Raw genomic sequence first — 22,456 nt, 5'->3', positions numbered from 1 at the left:
GATATTGAAATTAAGTCTGAAGATATTGAAATTAAGTCTGAAGATATTGAAATTAAGTCTGAAGATATTGAAATTAAGTCTGAAGATATTGAAATTAAGTCTGAAGATATTGAAATTAAGTCTGAAGATATTGAAATTAAGTCTGAAGATATTGAAATTAAGTCTGAAGATATTGAAATTAAGTCTGAAGATATTGAAATTAAGTCTGAAGATATTGAAATTAAGTCTGAAGATATTGAAATTAAGTCTGAAGATATTGAAATTAAGTCTGAAGATATTGAAATTAAGTCTGAAGATATTGAAATTAAGTCTGAAGATATTGAAATTAAGTCTGAAGATATTGAAATTAAGTCTGAAGATATTGAAATTAAGTCTGAAGATATTGAAATTAAGTCTGAAGATATTGAAATTAAGTCTGAAGATATTGAAATTAAGTCTGAAGATATTGAAATTAAGTCTGAAGATATTGAAATTAAGTCTGAAGATATTGAAATTAAGTCTGAAGATATTGAAATTAAGTCTGGAGATATTGAAATTAAATTCCGAGGTTTGAAGATATTGAAATTAAATTCAGAGGTCTGAAGATATTGAAATTAAATTCAGAGGTCTCAAGATATTGAAATTAAATTCAGAGGTCTGAAGATATTCAAATTAAATTCCGAGGTCTCAAGATATTGAAATTAAATTCAGAGGTCTAAAGATATTGAAACTAAATTCAGAGGTCTCAAGATATTGAAACTAAATTCATAGGTCTCAAGATATTGAAACTAAATTCAGAGGTCTCAAGATATTGAAACTAAATTCATAGGTCTCAAGATATTGAAATTAAATTCAGAGGTCTGAAGATATTGAAATTAAATTCAGAGGTATCAAGATATTGAAACTAAATTCGGAGGTCTCAAGATATTGATATTAAATTCAGAGGTATCAAGATATTGAAACTAAATTCAGAGGTCTCAAGATATTGAAACTAAATTCAGAGGTCTCAAGATATTGAAACTAAATTCATAGGTCTCAAGATATTGAAATTAAATTCAGAGGTCTGAAGATATTGAAACTAAACTCATAGGTCTCAAGATATTGAAACTAAATTCAGAGGTTTGAGGATATTGAAATTAAATTCAGAGGTTTGATGATATCGACACTAAATTCAGAGGCCTGAAAGTATTGAAATTAAATTCATAAATCTAAAGATATAGTTCATTTCAAATCCGATTGAAATGTTTGTTGTTTTAAAGTTTCGATCTGTAGGTAAGTGAGAGAGTGAATTTAAAATGGCGAAAGGCGGACGCACCCGCGCCTATTATTAATACGCTGCGCTATCTTCGGAGCATCGCTTGGGAGACCTCTGAACTTCGCCAAAAATAATCGTGATCGATTATTTTGAATGAGCGTGGGCTTTTCACGCGCGCCGAAATCGTGCTCAGTCCCTCCCAGCACGCACCAGCCGGGTTAAAACGCCAAAATTAAATCACGTCACCGTCCCTGGAAAGTTGTTACACTGTGACGTAACGCTCATAAGAATAAAGCTAAACGCTAACCCTATCGAAATCCAGAAATTTACATTGCAACACTTTTTAGTTAAAGTCACCCCATCTATCAAAGCGCGATGAAACTAAATTGACCGTTTATGCAAAGTTTCCCAGCTAAAATAGAACGAATTTACATCATAAGGTTATAATTAGAGTTCTTAAATTACCGTAATTTAGGAAATCAGTAAATTACGCGGTAATTTACAGCGTAATTTACCGTGTTGTGGTAAATTACCGTAATTTTATTTTTTTTTAAATTAAAAATAAGAAAAAACCACTATTGTACAATTAAAAAGGTTTTATTATAAAAACAGCTAATTGTACAATAGTGGTTTTTTCTAATTTTTAATTTCTAAATTATGTACAAGATTTGTCCTTCATTGAGTTAATTTTTTATTTTTTTTAAAAAAGGTTTTTTTCGATTAAAACAAGGAATACAAAGAAGAAACGCTTTTATTGGGTAAACAAATCGCATTTACCGGGCTTCACCGTTTGTTGCTCAAAATATTTCTGAATAACTAGGTCTACTTTTTTTCTTTTACCCATTTTTACCAAATAAAACTTTATAGAAAGAATACTATATTCTTTCGCTAGACTACTTCGAAGTAACGCTAAACTAACGCAGATGTTCGGAATAACCAAGTGAAAATAAAATTAACATTTTAGCAGATGACAGATGAATCATGAATGTGATTTTTCTTAAACAGGGCTAGACATAAGTAATTAAGTATTCTTCCTATTAAACGTATCACACTATTCTAACACCGCCTTCGACTCCTTGGAAATTCGCTACCAAAACGAATCTAGGTGGCGCATCGGTGCCTAGCTCTTAGAGTTAGTACGTTACGCCTATGATCTAGTGTTTGCTGGAGTGAAATTACTTTATTAACCGATGCAAAAATACACTTAAACGCGAATAACGTTAGGTTTAGAGTTTTGTAATCTTGTCCGACGTATTTTTTGTACATTTTAGCCCGAAAGATCAAAGAAATGGAGAAACAGTGAATCACGAATACGATGGTAAATTACCAACCACCATTTTCGTAATTTACCTGAGAAAATTGTAAATTACTGTTACCAGGGTAATTTACCGCGTAAATTACCAGGGTAAATTACCGATTCGTATCTCTAGTTATAATAACGTCCATAAAATTGTATCTTTGCAAATGCTTTACTGACAAGGAGACGACCCGAGGTGTAACGCACCGATTTAGTTCAAACTCGGGGGTTTGGTAGACCTTCATGTAACTTGAAAAACCCTAAAGGGAATTTATTCAATTGGCAACCATTTTGCCATGGCAACCAAAAAATATTTTTGACAACACAAAATGGAAATTTTCCCATTGAATATAACATGGGGATCTGACCAATTTCATTATTTTTTTATTTTTTTTTTCTATTTTAAGCATTTTCAAAAATTGGACAGATTCCCATGTTATTTTCAATGGGTGAATTTCCATTTTGTGTTGCCAAAACATTTTTGGTTGCCATGGCAAAACGGTAGCCAATTGAATAAATTATCATTAGTGAGACGCTGGCGAAGTGTGCATGAGCGGGATTGAGCGAACTCTATATGAAACCCTTTATAATTATAGAGTGTGTGTTGTGAGTAGCTCTCAATGCTCGTTTTGCACTTGATGAATACGAAGTGTCATAAGATTAATACTTGGTGACTTGGTAATGTAATTATTTAGAATAAAAACAACAATGTCATTCTAATTATTATCCTTCCTAATTATGTTCTCGAACCATTTTCAAAACAAATGACATTTTAATTTTACTCATTTGATACACAGAGTTTACCGTAAACACGGAGGAGAAACAAATATAAATCCCGCTTCAGGATGGAGAGGAAAGAAAAGCGACGCTTTGTAAGAGATAGTGTCGCCATCTGTATAGAGACTTTCCAGTCATAGCGCTTATATAATTCACTTACATAATGCGTTTACACTAATGTACGTCGCCATGTTGTTCGAAATATTTAGCACGCGATTTATTAAGGGGAAAGCCTATGAATGTTTAGTAATGTTTTCTGCCACCAGATGGCGTACAAATTCCCTCAATATATATTTCTTTAATTTGGTATAAAAAGTAAAGGTCGCGAAGCTCGTGGCAGCTTAATGAGGATGTAACCATGGAACTAATCAACGCTAATTAGTTCCATGATGTAACAGACCATGAATTAAAATGGAGTGAAAAAGAATGAAATAAAAGCAACGTACAGTAATAAAAAAGTCTAAAAATAAAAAAAGAACAACAAAAAGCACTTGGAACCGTAATACAGGTACCGGTGTAAATAAAATTAAAATACTAACTAATAACAAAATAGGAAACAGCAATAATCAAAGGGAATCGTTTAGCAATAAACACAATAAGGTTTGGGGCACAGCGACGAAAAGCACTACGCGTTTCAGCAGAAAAGGCATCATTAGGCAGGTCACTTTTATTTTGGGTGCGTCTTAATCATAGTAAAATGATTAAATCGGGGTAATCAAGATTAAAAAATCTAATCAAGATTAGAAAATCTAATCACGATTTAAACGATATTTAATAATTCTAATCATCATCTAATCTATTTAATCAGGATTTAATCATTTAAACGATATTTAATCATTCTAATGATCATGATCTAATCTGTTTGATTAGATTTAATCATTTTAATTATATTTAATCATTTTAATTATATTTAATCATTTTAATTATATTTAATCATTTTAATTATATTTAATCATTTTAATTATATTTAATCATTTTAATTATATTTAATCATTTTAATTATATTTAATCATTTTAATTATATTTAATCATTTTAATTATATTTAATCATTTTAATCACGATTTAATCATTTTAATCACGATTTAATCAATATAATCGGTCGAATAGATAATTTATCATTAAAATCAAAACTAAAGTACGATTTAATCATACTAATCACGATATAATTTTTTTAATCAGGATTTAATCATTTTAAACAGATTTAATCATTTTAATTAGATTTAATCATTTAATCATGATTAAATCAGATTTAAACATTCTAATCATGATTAAACGTGATTTAATCAACTTAATCGTGATTAAATTGAATTTAATCAAAATAATCACGATTAAATCGAATTTAATCTTTTGAGGGGTGCGTCGTTAATCAAGGAAGTGACCTGCCCCTCGCATCTATGACCGAAAGTCCGAAACGCGAGATGCCACTGACGGATGGTTGTTTTGAGGCGTGTTGTGATGATTTTGGCATCATTGCGCCGTGTTCTTCTAGCTTATCGAACTTAAAGAGGAGAGTAGGATCAATTATAGCTCCAAACTTGCACCAAGTCATTTGTAGCGTGGTGGAGCTTAGGGGAGTCGATGTTAAGGCTTTTATCTCTCTGCGCGAGGGAGAGCTTTTCAAAGTCGCGCGTAATTAATTTGGGGTAACACCAGAGAGCTATAGATGCTACGCATCAGTTTCGGGTTTCTAAGAAGAAAGCCCTCCTTTTAATCCTGTAATCGAGTTTACCTTCTTGACCAACCTTTGAGGTATGGTGGCTATAGGAGAAGAAGGGGTCGATCCAGACTAATAGATTCCGTACAGGAATTGGGTACCATCCATAAAATATGGCACACACGGATTTTTCGAACCGAATAAAGGACTCCACGTTTGGTGATGTTGAACTCCGTTTTATGTCCAACAGCCAGTGTTGGGTAGTATTTTAAATACTATCAGTATTTTGTATTTTATTTTAAATACTTTTAAAGAAATGTATTTAGTATTTTATTTTAAATACATTTTTCTTGTATTTTGAACAAAATACTGAATATTATTAGAGAAAATACCCTCGGAAAATACTTTATCCACCAAATAGTCTCCATAAAATGAAATTGTCCGCGACAAAACACCATCAAGCCGCGTGCGGAAGAAATACGCGTAATTCATAATCACCGACAAAGTCGTGAAAAATTCCGCTTATCGGCCGTGGTGGCGTTGGAGCAGCGAGGACTCTAGTCTAAAGAGACAATCTGCCTTTTAGATCACGCGTAAAAGCGTTATATTCTCGATCTTTCGGACAGTCTGGAATTTTTTCCGCTTTCAAGAAATTACAGTATTTTGAGTATTTAGTATTTTAAAATACTAAAATAAAGTATTTTATTTTAAATACTTTATCGTAGGAGTATTTAGTATTTTATTTTAAATACCGAAAGTGAATTATTTTACCCAACACTGCCAACAGCCCACATAACTACCGCATCGAGATCAGCCTGGAGGTTTTGACATTCCTGGGGGGGACTCAACTGGGGAGCCCAGTTTGGAATCATCAGCAAAGAGGTAGACCGGGCTATGCTGGACAACTTCAGGTAGTTAATTAATGAAAACGGAGAAAAGATATAGGCCCAACACACTGCCTTGCCATACACCGCTAAGCGGAGTCTTAGGATCAGAGCATGGCTTTGGGGGACGACGGTATTGTTAGAATAACGCAAAAAATGTCTGTAACTAGATACGAGTATGTGCCTGCACGCTTCAAAACCTCTTCTTTTAATGAATTCATATCTCAGCTGCAAAATAATAAATTTAAAAAACCCGTTATGCGCATGTATATATATATATATATATATATATATATATATATATATATGTATACTATAATTAAGAGTCTTAATTGGAAATCTGCTCGAAAAAGATTAAAATTATTTCCTACTTAACTAAATATCGAACTTTTGAAACATCCAGATGGCGCTTCATGCAGATACAAATGACACAGCTCATGGTTTTTAGGACGTTCTTGTTGGTAATGGGTTTAAATTTTATAATTAAATATTTTAAAGCAATGGAGTTACAGTTTAGCTTACCATGGAAAATAAATTATCAATTTATTATTAAAAAAGAGGGATAGATGTCGATATCATCTCTAGACGCATCTCTACCGAATATAATTAGGAAAATTATTTTTCCCCATAGCTATTTTCCTACAGGAGGAACTTTCAACGTGGGACTTCCTGTTAATTGAAAGCTAATATAAACCTCGTACCCTAGTTTCGAAATAACAGCTTCGCGCGTTGCCAATAGCGTATACCCACTTTCTGTCGGTAAACAACTATAGATAAGACCACGGGTCCACTAACGGCGCGTCATCAAAGTTGCCCGTGATACGACTATGGCACTATGGCAGCGACCGATGGAGGCAGGGCCGGATTAAGACCTTGTGGGGCCCTAGAAGCTAAATTTGGTCAGGGTTGGACATAAGGCACTAGTCACGGCATTTGACTACTTAAATTTTAAAAAATGACTAAATAAATACGTGAGCTTAAAATATCAGATTTCATTTTTAGCCCTCAATGATCTCAGGACCCTTCGAAACCTTCGTAGACCTTGAGGACCGTGCCCAATCTACCCAATCAATAAAGTGGTCTTGCTTTATATAGCTTAATCTTTCCCATTTCTTTTTTCTTCAAATTACTGTCTAGACGTAACCAAGGCGAATCACGAAATTACCTTTATTTATAAGCAAAATAATGTTAATAAATAATGTTTACTGACCATAGCAATAAAATCCATCTAAGGGGTCCCAAAAATATAGGTCCCTGCGTACCTGACCATCCTTACCAAAAACTCCTCAGCCGTTAGAAAAATGTTTACAACATATAGTAATAAAATGTGAAAACAAAAATGACTACTGTAGCATAGAAAAACCCAAATATTTTTGTAAAAATAATAAAATATTTTGTTTTTACTATGCAATAGAAGTAATTAATTTTAATTATTTAACAGTTTTTAATGAATAGGGTAAGCACTTATAATTTTTAATTTCTGCACCTACACGAGTTTTGACCGGAGCAGAAGAATTTTTTAGGATTACGAAGCTAAACTATGTTTTTGTGTAATTATATCTCTAAAGAATTGGACCCCGAGGTGGCAAGTTTTAAATAGTTCAACGATTGTCTCTCTCTTGAATCCGAAAGGGAAATTTCTGGATTTGTAATAAAAGTATATAGTTTAATTTCGAAGGGTTGATAGTACAGTCGCAAAAAGACGTTTTGCCCGGAGCGCTAATTTCCATAGCTATTTTAAGTTCCTACAATTCACGTCCACTGACAAAACTAGGACTCGGTCGTTGGGCGACTAAACTTCCTTCTTTAAAAGTCTAAAAATAAAGCTTTAACATAATACCAGTAAACACTTTAGAGATTTTTAAAGAGTTGAGAAGACGTTCGAAAATGCTTCTCTCCCTAACACCCTTAATATTGATCATTCTTTCAGTTATAGGTGCCAATGGTAACTTTTTGAGCTCCCCAGAGCTGACAATCGAACTAGACGAGACCGTAGTGCTATCGCGATGGAACCACGTGGGTGACAAGTTCCAAAAATTAGCCCAGACCTACGCTAATGCAGTTTGGCCGGCTTTCAACCGGACAGCGTCCGAATTGAGTCCGCAATGCGTCAGGGCGGTAAATCGACTGTTGAAGGACTTTGTAAAACTCAAAATGTGGGCTGTGCAATGTAGGGATTTAACCGATCAAGAAATAATCGATTAAATGAAGTAAAAATGTTTCGACTATCTAGTGGTGGACGCCACTGGCTTTCACCCAGGAGGAATGTTCTTCAATAATTGGTTGTCACCCGGAGATTACGAGCATTGTTTAGACGTCCACGCCCCTGAGGACAACAACGAGGAACCACTGTTGGGACAATACTGCCTAGTCCATTTGCGTCCTCACATGCCACCTAAAGTTACGACTTATAGGAAACCAAACACTATACCCATCTTGGACAACTTAACTTCCGAGTATGAGGTAGCGTCATTTACATATTTCTATTATCGTTATTTGTTTATATCTTCAAATATATAATTGTAGTTTGTGGAGAAGCTAAAATCAATGTCCTGGGGTTTCTACGACCGCAGTTTCCGATATGGTGTTTGCGTTCCATCGAGTTGTTCTCAGAAAGACGTGGCAAAAGTCGCCAGTTCACGTAAGTCGAAGACCACGATATATCCACTTCCTTAAGAGTATTATCTTCCAATTGGTGGTGATGGACTGGTTTATAATCGTTTATTTGGTTTATTAAAGTTTCCAAAAGGCTTGGTTTCGTAGCATTAGTCAAGGACTGTCAAACAGCCGAAACCGAACCGTTGGAACCCGGACAAAAATTAATCCTGTACGTTAAGTAAACTTTAATTTAAAACAATTAACAAACTCTTTAATTTTAGAGGAGTTATGGTGGCATTCATCATAGTCGGTTTAGGAGCTAGTCTCCTACCAGGAAAAGCCGACAACAGTAAATATTAAACAGCAAAGATGTTAGGTCATTTTAAGTATAACTAAAAAACCCACTTTATTTAGCCGCAATGGGCAAGTTCAAGAAGATATTCAGCTTCAGCCACCACGTATCGCAAACTTTGACACCGCCGAAAGTTACGGATCCCAAGTCGGCACCCATTAATGGACTGAAATGTGTCACAACTTTATGGACCATCGTCGTTCACTTTCTTCTAATTGTCAACTTCGCCAGGGCATTCCGTAAATAGGAAAATTACTCTTGCTTTAACTAATTAATTATTGCTTTAATTGATATTATCTTCGGATAGACGGCCAGGAAAGGACGAAAGACTTCACTCGCAATTTCGCCAACCAAATTACGGCCAACTCTGTCGCTTCCGTGGAAACTTTCTTCTTCTGCACGTAAATGGCATCTTCTTTGACGCTGCCATATTGACGAACGTTTTGTACATTGGGTTTTTTCTAGGGCCGTTATCCTCACGTACCTTAAATTTCGTAAGGGAGTTCCTCTGAGGAATGGCATGAAAATGAGCGACTACAAAGAAATAACGACCCCCTTTATTCGGAGATACTTGAGGTTTGTGTTGAAGTCTTCTTAGAAATTCCGTAAAACAACATCGATTTCCGCAGGATTTTGCCCATGTGTTTGGTCATCAGCGCAATTATGTTTCTGCTTCCGTTGTCCTCGAGCGGGCCGCTCTGGAAGGAGATGATTTCCTCGTACAACGATAAATGTATACAGAACTGGTGGAAGATACTGTACTTCGGTTCTAACTTCGACTATATGGATAATATGGTCAGCTACTACAAGCATGAATTTATTCATATTCAACCATAAATCTCCTTTGATACAGGCGCCATCACTTTAAAAAAAAGACTGAGCTTTTAAACCCCGCCCACAGTGGCGTCACCGGATACAGTCGTCTGCCTAAAATTTCACGCCCATAAATATTTTGAGTCAGTTTGATAAAAGCAATTATGGGTAAAAAAGACGCGAAAGTTGCGCGTGAAATTAATTTTAGGTTATCTAAAATAAATTTTGAGAGTGAAGAACCACGGTGCGAGATCCAAGTTGGCCGTGGAAGAACTAACCCAAAAGGTATATTGCTAGGTTAGCCCTTGATAAGGAGGAACTAATTTTAAAACCCCAAAGGCTCAAACATCTAGACCATTTTGGTTTACGTTTGTTAACAAAAGCGAATGAGACACCCAGTCTTGACTGTGATACTTATCTGAATTGAAAATGAAATTTCAAAAATTCAAACAGAACTCCTAGCTGTAGCCAAAGATATAAAAATTATTCAACCTCACTTCAAATGATGCTAAGCCTAGTTCCGATAAGTTACGTAAATGAACGAAATAATAGATCAAGGAGGATAGGAAGGGAGGCGAAGTAATAGGGATGAACGCGCCAGCATCCTTGTAAGAAGTTTAGCGCGCGCTCGGCAAGATTACGGCCGCTATGCTACGTGTTGCCGCCATTTTTCCGAAATTTTCCCGCCGAGCGCGCGCTAAACTTCTTACAAGGATGCTGGCGCGTTCATCCCTCCTACTTCGCCTCCCTTCCTATCCTCCTTGAATAGATTATTAAAGTTATCACAAGAGGCGGAAAGAATGGCTTTCAAAAGATTCACTTTTGAACTAGTCATATTAGTAGAAACGGACATTTTAAAAGCACTTTTTAAACCATAATGTAAAACTTAGGGAGTCTAAAAACGAAACGCAAAACGCAAAATTGACTCACTAGGTAGCTATTTTCCGCTTGTCCGGGGACAAAAAGTGTAACCTTTTTACCCTAAGTCGTTTTATTCGCCGGTTCTCGGGGTAAGATTTACCCTGTCCTGAATTTTGTTCGCTTGTTCCAGAGCTGTAAGGTTACACTTTTTACTCCTCCTCGAAAGGAGGTGTAGAGGGAGTAATCTAGCTTTGTCGTCTGCTTAAATTTCGTTTCACGAAAACATGACGGGCAAGCTTTTTATAAATAACCTTTAACTTTTAACTACTCCCTTCTTACTCCAACTCGTTTTTTTCGTCAAGACAGAATTAAAGTAAAATGACGTCATATGGCTACACTTTTTACCCTGCTCAAAAAACCTAGAGTAGGCGAAAAAAACCACCTACTGTAACTCCAGAGCCCGAGCGGGATTTTTCGCGTCATTTCCTTTCCTATTGGCTCGTTTAAATAGTCGTTGTGACGTAAATCGGCAGATAGTTAAGCCATTTTTAATAATGATGGTACCAGGTATATAACCTACTGTTCTATATGACTAAATTCATGCTACAAGTTAATTACACCTTTAATCATTTACAAAATTATTTTGGTTTGGTACAGTGCGCCTTCCATTTATGGTACATCAGTGTCGACTTACAATTATTCGTCATATTTGCTTTCTTTTCCTACTTGTACTGCCGGTAAGATGAAAATCAAAGACGATCATAGAGATGTCTTAACGATATTTGTTTTCTTTCAGGAATAAACGACAAGCCTACAACCTATTAATTGGAATCAGCGTTATATCCCTGTTTATATCCGGCATAGTTACTTATCTCAATGACGATTTACCAACGCCAATTTTCTACAATCTGAACATAGAGTATGTCTTTTGTTTCCTAAACATTATTTATTTATTGCCAATTTATTATATTTAATTTCAGGAGTTTATTAATTTCTTTACAACGCACGTACCAAACACCAATCGTGCACATTTGCGTCTATTGTTTGGGTATCGCGACCGGACTATGTTTAACCAAGGTCAAAGAGGTCAAGCTGTCCAAAGTAAACTACCTGTCTAGTTTTCTATTGTATTGTATTGTCTTTTTGTTTGCTCGAAGATCTATTGGTACGAGCTATTTGTAAGTTTTTAAATTTCTTCAAATTTTTTTAGGCTTTAGCTTTAGTATCCCTTTTCATAATGGACTAATCTTCTTATTCACTAATTGTATTGTTTTGCATTGTAAAATTTGTATTCTTAACGACATTGCAGGCAACATTGATCTGCGGTTGGAGTTTGTCTTTATCTTTGGCCTATTACGTCATATTCTCATCGTACGGGTGGAATAACGGGAATTTACCTTCCAAATTGGAAGCTGCCTTTTACGTGTCCTTCGGCAAAGTCGCCTGGGCCCTCACCCACGGATGGTTACTCGTAGTTTGCGCCACCGGTAACGCTAGTAAGTTTCTTCTTTTTAACACCATTAACAACCGGAAGTTCTAAATAAAAAGTGGCATTTTCCTCAGGCGGAATAAGCAAATTTTTATCAGCGTCGGTATTCGAATATGGTAGCAGGATTATGTTCTGCTTTTACGTGTCCAATATCCCGGTACTGTTGTACTTCACCGCAAGTACCCAAACGCTCTTAGACCTGCGCTACGCTAACTTGGTAATATTGAAGATCACCCAGAATGAATTCAAGTACCTAAGAAAATGGGGCAATAGATTTACCCTCTGGTACCACACTTTCGAACTTCGTAGCGAAGGTTCGCCTTCTTTTATCATAGATGACGATCATCCGCGTCAAAATATCGCTACAAAGTGCGCGAAGGTGGGGCTTAGAGCCTCGGTAGTCCCATATTCTTAGGTCATCTAATAATTAATAGCTATTCATTGAAATGTCCCCCGTTTTGCAGTGGAGTCAAGCCCTCCTGATGGCCGTCACGACTTTCATAGCCGGGTTTATCCTGCACGTTTTCTACGAACGACCGCTGTCCGAGTTGGTGAGTTACATCACCCCCGCGGAACCCAAAGTTGCCATCGTTCAAGAGCGAAGCAATGGGGTCATTTCAAAATTGAGACTGGACAACAACAGCAACGTCATTAAAGAGTCGACGATATCGAAGAATAAAAATAATTGACGTCTATGGTTGCTTTGTAAATATTTTGTAACTAATTATAATTCTATTCAGTAAATATAATTTTAATCAGAAGTATATGTTATATCTGTTACGGAATTTTTAAAAAGATGGTTTGGAAGAAAAATAGTGTGGGGCGTAATTCCTGGGGTTCAAACTACCCACAGCTCTGCCACACCTTAAGCCACTTAAGTCTTGCAACACATGCTACTTACATGTAGGATTAATTTTACGTTTTGAACCATTTCGAGGTGTTTGAACCTCCAAACCCCCAAAATGCGCCTTTGGTCATCCTTACCAACTTTTGCCGAAGTTGGCTAAATAAAATAATTTCGAACCTATGCAAATTATATCAGAACCGAAATTAATTTAAATATTAGCCTATCTCTTCAATCAAATGAAAGTTTTAATTTTTTACTCTAAACAAACATTGGCTCAATTTTTGTGTTGCTTCTCCGAATGCATTAGTTAATATTTTTTTACCACCACTTATCTATATGATGAAGAGAAGTTCAGACTATACAACTATTAAAGGTCAATTAGTTTTGCCACAAAACTTATCCAGCTAATTCGCAGTGAATTAATCAGTGTGAACAGTAGAAATACGTACCCTTTTAAAGTTTTTTCGTTTAGGTGACCAATGACGTCACTGAAGAGGGAACATTGAAACATTAGACCCGTCGTCTGCTAACTACATAATTTTGCAATTATCACATTTATCAGACGTAAATAATTTTGACAGGCTAAACCTAATTTCTAAATTTTATACAAAAATTATAGCAGACGACAGTAATAAATACGAACAATCCCATTGGAGGAACCCAAATCGAGGACTTTTGTGTGAGCAATTGGCGATTGGCTTTTGCGACCCACAAAACGTTAATATAAACGCATTGTTTGGAGGAAAATTATGAACAGCATAGGGTGACCAATTAATTGGTACATCGGATATGAACCACTATTTTAGTCCCAGCCAAACAAACAGGGCCTAAAATAGTGGGCAGTTCTGGCAGTTTTGGGCAGTTCTAAAACTCAGATTTCCAGTTCTAAAATCGGATTTGGGCAGTGCTATTTATCGTGAATTTATCGCAAAAAAGGATGAAAAATGTAAAATAGCTGATTCCCTCATGGGAGATGTCGACGCTGGTATTTAGTTTGTATATAGCGTTATTTTTTTAGGCAGTTCTAAAAAATAATTTTTTTAGCCCCTGCAAACAAACCTTATCATCTAACTAAATATCATCTACAAAAAGGGTTACACACTGTTTAGACTATGTTTTACAAAATTAACAAAAGTTTCAATAAATTTATATGTTCATGAATGTACAAAAATGTTCCTATTGGTATTACAATTTTCCTTTTCAGCCTAAATATAGCGTCCTTTTTACATGTACATTAAGGCCATTAATATAATTAAACCTTTGGTCCAATTATATTAAAATTTAAATGTCTGCAGATACAGCCCTAAAACAGGTAGTAAGTTGAATAATTGTCCGGGGGTATTTAAAAAGGCCGCTATACATAGGCCGAAAAGGAAAATTGTAATATTTACCAATAGGAACATTTTTATACATTAATGTTGGAAATTTATTGAAACTTTTATTAAATTATTAATTTTTCTAAAAACATGTTGATGTTACAAAAAATAAATGTATCCAGAATGTTCCCTGTTGGATCTCACTCACAAGTTGGTATCCTTTCAAATTTCTGTCCCTTCTGTGAACGACACAGGGTTTTCCTCAGCGAAGCTGAGTTTTTTCCTTCTTCATAACTAAAACTGTAAACGTGTTCTTTGACGTGAAAATGAAATCGTAATTCTCCGTGAACATCCTGGTCTTCCCAGCATTGTCGTTAAAACGTCGAGAGCGCATTTCTTCAGCACTTTAGTTTCAAAACCATATAAATTATTGGGTAAATGACTCAAAGTTAAAATTGTCTCTTCTTTTCAATCTTGATTGTTATATTTATATTAAGTAAAACTAATAAATTAATCATTATTTCCTTATAATGGACGTTCCTTAAAAGTGACGATCCTTACAAGGGACGATCCTTACAAGGAACATTCCTAATTAGGGACGTTCGTAACTAGGGACGATCCTTACAAGGGACGTTCCTAAATATATATATATATATATATATATATATATATGTGTGTGTGTGTGAGGGTGTGTGTTTGTGTGTGTGTGTATGTATATAATTATCAGTTGTTAAAGTCATTAAAAGTGGCTCGATGACTTGGGCCTAAGATGGTGCCTTGGGTATTAGCCTAGTTGATTATTAAAAATTTACATTTTCTAATCTACAAATATTATAGGAAATATTTCGGGACAAATATCTATGAACTGTGTTTCATATTTCTTTTCAGAAATTTTCATCATCGTTTTTTAGCGTATAGTTCTATCGATTCCAAGCATAAATGAGAGAAAAAATTGGCGACGTTGCGTGGCGTCACACTTATACTACTCTATGCTGGTGAAAAAAAAATACAAATAAGATCAGAGACTAATTTTCATTATTTATAATTAATAGGGGTGTGCAAAATATTTGGATAGACCAAATAAATCGATCGAATACCAAATCGAATATTAGATTCGTCGAATCGAATAGCACTTGGGAAAGTTCGCGAATATTCGTTTTTCTTGATCAAATAGTCGAATATTCGAAAAGATAGGAAAAAAGTATTTGGTATTTTCAAATAATTTGCAAATTGGTCGAATAACCGCGGGTCTTTTTCTAATTTGTTGAGTTTCAAGGCCATCAGAGGAGGACGCTGTGAAATTTCCGAACCAGTGCTTATTTCTGGCACCTCTTTTTAGGCCACAGCGGCAAGTACCATATAAAGAGTAACTTGCACGTCCATTATTCATACCGTGTGTATTAAAACTTTTTAGCGAAAGGCAGAAGCTGTTTATTTTAGCGCCTATTGGCTAGATTATTCGCGTGTTCTTTGTTATCGAATTTTCTAGAATAGCAAACTAAAACTAAAAGGTAAACCAAACTAATAACTGGGAGAAAGTAACTTTTTGGATTTTTCGGTTTTGAATTTTTGAGTTCATTAAATTATTGGTTTAAAATTATTATAAATTAAATTAAATATTATTTTTTATTTGTAATAAAAGATCTGCTCCTTCGTGTTTTACATATAGGGTCATTCCACGACAAAACGCCTGACGCTGAACACCCGACCCCTTTCGATCTCGCCCAAAATTTGCACATATGGTATTTTGGGCATAAGAAAACGATTGTGAAAGTTTTATAAAGATCGGTAGAGCCGTTTACGAGAAACAGCATACGTGTTTTTTCAAAAGTACACCTTGACCCCCTAAATGTGTTATCCTATATCTTATGAAGTAATTATCGCATAATCACATATAATATCTCAGTTTAAAGAGAATGCGCACCTTAATATGAATATGTAATCAAGGTTGTTATGTGACGTAATTTTCATTAAAGTCTGGGCCTTTAAATAATTTGACCTTTGACCCCGCCCAGACACCCCAATCGTAAATCAAAGATTTTAGCATTTTCAAAATTTGCGCTATCGAATACATATTAATCACTCAAAATCCCAAAGTATTGTTTGTAGTTTTCGAGATATTAATTTTTTAAATTTACCCCACCAATTAACGAAAATTTTTTATACTTGAAACTAGTTGACCTACTAAAAAATTAATATTATTATGATTCTAGTAATTTACAGTTTAGAATATCAAAAACCCTACTTCTTACATTGCGATTAGGTATTTATATATTTATTTTGGTTTTTCATGTTATCTACAGAAGATGCAACTAAATTTCTTGTCCAGGATAGTATAGTCTGGGCGTTCAATATTATTTTAGCATATATTACTGCACCCTAAATTGTGCAAGATATCAGACTTTGAAAACTCTTTTTTTATTGAGAGCCACTGGCCCAGGCCGAGGGGAGGTAAAATAGGGGGGAAATTACACAGTAACGCTAGATTTAGCTCTCGTCTAAGGTAGGAAACGACCGTTATTATTTTACACAAATTTCCGTAAAATGTTTCAAAAAGATTTATTAATTAATTTTGGCGGCCCTGGTGGCCCGCAACCATCATTCGAATGATTTACTTTAAGGGCCCCAGAACTAGCTATTTCCAAGTCTACTAGAAATCACAAGGAAACCCGACAGAGTAGCTATGAACAAGAAAACTCGGTACCCTGGAATAAAAACTGGTATTCCCCCATTACGGGCTCCCCTCTCTATCTACGGCAACAGAACGCCAGCCAGAATCGTGGACATAAGTGCTTAGCGACCCATTTTATCTAGAATTTTTTTAAAACTCGTCTGTTAATTTTCGAATATCAGGAGCTGGCTGCGATTACATTTCATAATATAATTTTTTTGAGTGAAACGTCTGTTCGATTTCAACTCATTCCATTGCAGACTCCATTTCACGTAAATGTCTGACCACTCAAATGTTTGAACGGATACACGGTCTTTATTTACTACCGCTAATTGCGCCATCTACTCTGAAACATAACTATCTAAAAAGGAACTTGAAAAAATAAAATAAAAAAGACATTTATAATGAGGTGTTAAATTAAAGTATGTGTATCACAACAAATTTAAGGATATGTCACGTTATACCAAGAACCCATAGATGTATTAAAACACGCAATTGTAGCTTTAGGCCGTCGTGGAGCCTCCTAATCTATATTTCAAAATAAGCTCCGCCTTTTTCTTTGTCTCCTTTCGTAACTTCTTCCGCGCCATCTACTTTGCCAGAATATTAAAAGTTCTGGCAAAAATAAAAGACCGCTAATTCAGGAACAAAGCATGAGCCTTCTTACAGAACTAACTTCGTAATCAGTTTTTAATAGCAATACAAGTGGTAGAAGCTAGACTATAGCTTCGCCTCCTAAAAATTATAGATTAGGAGTCGATTTAAGGAAATCTCCATTCCTTTGTTCTTAGTATGTCTATGGGTTCTTCATTATACTGATTCAATTGAATAATTTCACAATGCAACATTTTTCGATTTCAAAGAGTAACTCCGTATCTTAAAAGGAATATAACCTCAAGTCGTTTTTATGTTTTTTATGTTTTTTTGTGTAAGCAATTTTGGCGGGAAGTCACTAAACAGCGCCAAAAATATCTAAAGTCATAGGAGGGAGCGGGAAATGGTCGAAGTTTGGTTATGTTCCCTTTAAATAGTTAGTTTATTCTTTATAAACGAAATTGCCGTCTCATTTAGAAACCAATATCTTTTAAAAAATGCGTTGGAGCCGGCTCCTGAAGCCGGTTTATACACCTTGGAGCCGAAGCCGTAGCCGTAGCTCCAGATCCGGCTCCGAAATATCTTGGAGCTGGAACCGAATTGGGCAAAACCGGAGACATGCGGCGCACTATTATAAACCTTTTGCCCCCCCCCCCCCCGGTATTTCTGACAAATACACATGGGCCAGAAGGATCGATAGCTGTTGGGTATCAAGTTAAAATGTTTTTTGTGCAATTGAAATTCTTGTAGGTTTACCAAATTCAAAAGGTTGTCAATTAAAAAGAGACAATAAAAATAAAATTACCAAAGCCTTTTCAAAGTATAAAGAAGTGCCAGCTTTATCGTGTAACCTAGAAATCGAGCTAAAAATTGATTCGTGTGTAAACTATAAGAATAAATGGTTTTTGTATTTAATTTTGTGTGTGGTGGGGTGAATTTCAAAAATTAATATCTCGAAAACTACAAATATTACTTTGTAATTTTGAGTGATTAATATGTATTTAATAGCGCAGATTTTGAAAATGCTAAAATCGTTGATCTACGATTGAGGTGTCTGGGCGGGGTCAAAGGTCAAATTATTTAAAGGCCCAGATTTTAATGTAAATTACGTCACATAACAACCTTGATTACATATTCATATTAAGCTGCGCATTCTCTTTAAAATGAGGTATTATATGTGATTTTGCGATAATTACTTAATAAGATATAGGAGAAAACATTTAGGGGGTCAAGGTGTACTTTTGAAAAAACGTGTATGCTGTATCTCGTAGACGGCTCTACCGAACTTTATGAAACTTTCACAATCGTTTTCTTAGGCCCAAAAAGCCCTATATGCAAATTTCGGTCGAAATCGAAAGGGGTTAGGTGTTAAAATTAAAAAAAAACTAGGCGTTTTGTCATGGAATGACCCTATATTTAAAAACTCGAGATTTTAATGAAGTGTTTGCAAAGCATGAAAAATATAGCAGATCCTTTGATTTTTATTGTAGTTAGTAGTTACTAAATATAAAACTCGCTAGCTGACTTGGACCTGGGGTAGTTAAACTTTTAAAATGTGTATTTTAAATTTTGTTTGTAAAAGTTTTCTTTGAAAAAGTTTAGTATTCTAGTTTAAATTTATTAAATAAAATAAAATATAAATTATGCATTTGGTTTAGTATTTTACTATTGCAAGTAAAATGAACAGTGATTTCAATTAATTTTTAATTTTTTTGACAAATATGCAAACTATTTGGTTATTTCAAAACCAAATCCATCGAATTATTTGGTATTCGAAATACTATTTGGTATTTGATCAGTTAACTGGCTTAAAATTTTGCTATAAAATATTCGACCAAATTATTTGACGTTATAAATATTCGATTTGGTATTTGACGTGCCTTGAAAAAAATATTTGATATTCGAATCGAACCCCAAAAAATGGTATTTGCACGCCTTTAATAATTAACTCTTCTCCGAGCGCAGATATGAGGGACGTAAATAGTATGCTTTTGTCTATTTCAATGTTGTTAACGAAAGAAAATCAATCTATATTAATAAAGGTATAAAGCTATAAAAATTTAGACATTTACCCAAAATTAGGCATTTACCCAAAAAAGACATTTACCCAAAATTAGATATTTACCCAAATTTAACCACCTTTGTTTAAAAAAATCTTTGAAATTTTGAATAATTTCGATTTTGCCATGTTAATTTACATAATATTGTAGTTGTCAAAAACGTTTTCGGTTGCCATGGTAAAACTAAAGCCCATCGCATTTTTTCCCTTTGAGGTTTTTTAAGTTACATGAAGGTCTACTTAATCCCTGAATTTAAACGAAATCGATGAGTTACACCTCGGGTAGTCTCCTTGTAAGTTAATTTAAAGGGGGACAGGCCGAAAAAAACCTAGGCCTTTAAGGAAAATGCCTTTTAAAATTTTGGCCCTCTCCTATAACTTCGATTCATTTACTTCTGATTGAATGTTATAAATTATACGTTCTATATTTGTTTTTATCGTCCATTCTCGAAAATTGATTGTGTCATTAACAATGGAACAATTTTTTTGTTTTATTTTTTATACTCTTCATAATTAAGCATAATAAATATTAAACATGGCATATTTGTCTCCCTTTCCTTTATTCTTGTGTCCTCAGATGAACAACATTATTTAATATCTAACTTTAAAATCTGACAAAAACATAATACATACCTCACTGAAATCGCATTTCTATTCTATTTACCCTTAATAATAATGAAATGTCTACATACCTTTTCGAGATGCTCTGTTTGATATTAATTTTCACAATTCCATATACTTATAGTTGAAAAATGTTGAAGCCAATTAAAATGGAGAGCTACTAAAAGGCATACCTGCATACTTGGCATACAATTTAGCCAAAGTATGAGCGAACTTAACCAACTTACAAAGATTGTTTTGCCTTATATTTATCCGCTTTAAGATTAGTTTAGTTGAATAATCTTTAATAAATTTCGATTTAATCCTAGTCAATTTAAATTATTTCTTATTGTCTTAACGCCCTTCGCAGCTATAATCGATAAAGACGCGTTAATGGAAATTGGAAGATGGTAGACTACTCCTACAATTTTCCCGTTTTCCTCAAATCTTGCTGAAGTTAACGGTAATAGTAAGTGTAGGGAGTTTTTGGCTTGCGATGCGTAAAGGGCTTTCCATACCCTCCAACGCGGTATAACCCGAGGGGTAAGACACTCTGCGAACTCGGTGTACACTGCCGTAGCTTTGACATGACAGTGCTAAATGGAACTCGCAAACTCTTGAAAATAGTGTGTGTTCAGATTATCTGAAACTGTCTTTCCCCTCGGTGTAACCAGCCCTTCCGTTATGGCATTAGAAGATTTGAGGCTGTGATGGTGCCTTAGTTCATTATCATTATTTTTGTTACATTGTACATGCGGGATTAATCTGTTTAGCGCACAATATGGTACGTCATCTTAAAATCTACAAAAAGATAATGTTTTGAAATGAGATGGCGGAAAAGTTCACTCGTATAAAAATAAATTTTACCTTTAATAGTTTCACCAAAATTTAAAAAAAAAGTTACGCAGAATATTGTGCATAAGGAAAACCTAACGAAATAATGCCTCAGTGCAGTTTTGGCCTCTTTTGGCAATTATTCTTCATATTTGCCTTCTTTTCCTACTTGCACTGTCGATAAAATGAAGACAAAAGGCGTTTTAATGATTTATATAAATTTATAGCCAATTTAATTAATTTAATTTCAGAAGATTATTAATATCTTTACAGCGCACGCACCAAACACCTGGGACATGTTTAACCAAGGCCAAAGACGTCAAGATATGCCCATATAGTTTCTATTGAATGGTATTCTTAACGACATTGCAGGCCACATTGATCTGCGGTTAGAGTTTGTCTTTATCTTTGGCCTGTTACGTCATATTCTCATCGTTCGGGTGGAATAACGGGAATTTACCTTCCAAATTGGAGGTTGCCTGGGCCCTCACCCACGGATGGTTACTCGTAGTTTGTGTCACCGGTAACGCTAGTAAGTTTCTTCTTTTTAACACCGTTAACAACCGGAAGTTATAAATAAAGTGGCAAGCAAGTTTTTATCGGCATCTATATTCGGATATGGCAGCAGGATTATGTTTTGCTTTTACGTGGGCAATATCACAGATTCCCAGTACTTTGATATTTCACCACAAGTACCCAAACGCTCTTATAGGAAAAATAGGATTATATTTAAAAAAATATAGGACTTTATAGGACTATTTTTACAAAATTATAGGATTTTATAGGACTATTTTTACAAAATTATAGGATTTTATAGGACAATTTTTACACAATTATAGGATTTTATAGGACTATATATGCTATTTAATTTACTAACTTTATGCATTTAAAAACAAAATCTATATTTAGAGAAATAAATCTTTGATTTTCACTTAAAAAATTGAAACTATTTAACCATTTTATCACAAAAATATACTAGTAGCTAACCATGTTAACAATAACAAAAGTATAGACTAGAATGACTTGGTATAGAAATTTATCCTATAGCTAAATCTAGCAATTTAACTGGGTGGTTGGATTTGAAAAGGGCAAAATTATAGGATTTTATAGGACTTTTGGGGAATTTTGCTAAAAATTTAGGATGTTATAGGACCTTTGGGGGATTTTGCTAAAAATTTAGGATGTTATAGGACCTTTGGGGGATTTTGCTAAAAATTTAGGATGTTATAGGACATTTTTGAAAATATAGGATTTTATAGGAATTATAGGACCTCTGGGGTCCCTGCTCTTAGATCTGAGATACGCAAACTTTGTAATATAGAAGATAATCCAGAAAAAATTCAAGTAGACCTAAGAAAATTAGGCAATATACAAAGTATATGTGAGAACAGTATTTAAAATCACTGCGGCCCCAAATTCTATGGTACCTAATTTCGCCCTTTGGTTCACCTAATACTTTTTTGTAACGAAATTTCCTCCATTTCGTACTGGAGCCAAGCCCTTCTGAAGGCTATCATGACATTAATAGCCGGACTTACCTCGCAAGTTTTCTACGAACGACCGCTGTCCAAATTG

At 34.6% G+C, this 22,456-nt stretch overlaps 1 protein-coding gene across 1 annotated transcript; it reads left to right on the top strand.

Annotated features, from left to right (window-relative positions):
- Positions 1 to 7,734: 7,734 nt before the first annotated feature.
- On the top strand, positions 7,735 to 12,649 carry LOC149922980 (nose resistant to fluoxetine protein 6-like). The gene is made up of 15 exons (XM_090162332.1): positions 7,735 to 8,017; positions 8,081 to 8,310; positions 8,374 to 8,488; positions 8,587 to 8,674; positions 8,727 to 8,794; positions 8,860 to 9,036; positions 9,105 to 9,198; positions 9,263 to 9,373; positions 9,427 to 9,592; positions 11,129 to 11,208; positions 11,268 to 11,390; positions 11,452 to 11,572; positions 11,781 to 11,967; positions 12,035 to 12,177; positions 12,425 to 12,649. Exons 1-15 carry the CDS (start codon positions 7,735 to 7,737, stop codon positions 12,647 to 12,649), a joined length of 2,211 nt encoding a protein of 736 aa, XP_090018458.1.
- Positions 12,650 to 22,456: the final 9,807 nt, after the last annotated feature.

The sequence above is a fragment of the Leiobunum rupestre genome, chromosome 11, assembly GCF_980474605.1.
Source record: "Leiobunum rupestre chromosome 11, qqLeiRupe1.1.hap1, whole genome shotgun sequence".
Classification (NCBI taxonomy): domain Eukaryota; kingdom Metazoa; phylum Arthropoda; class Arachnida; order Opiliones; family Sclerosomatidae; genus Leiobunum; species Leiobunum rupestre.
The sequence above is the reverse complement of the archived record's forward strand: the minus strand, read 5'-3'. Positions and strand labels throughout refer to the sequence as shown.

Bases quoted from the DNA above. Each gene is read 5' to 3' on its own strand.
- LOC149922980 (XM_090162332.1), top strand. From the start codon at position 7,735: ATGCTTCTCTCCCTAACACCCTTAATATTGATCATTCTTTCAGTTATA. The intron at 9,199-9,262 runs GTAAATGGCATC...GGTTTTTTCTAG, and splicing joins GAAACTTTCTTCTTCTGCAC to GGCCGTTATCCTCACGTACC. The intron at 11,391-11,451 runs GTATGTCTTTTG...ATTTAATTTCAG, and splicing joins TTCTACAATCTGAACATAGA to GAGTTTATTAATTTCTTTAC.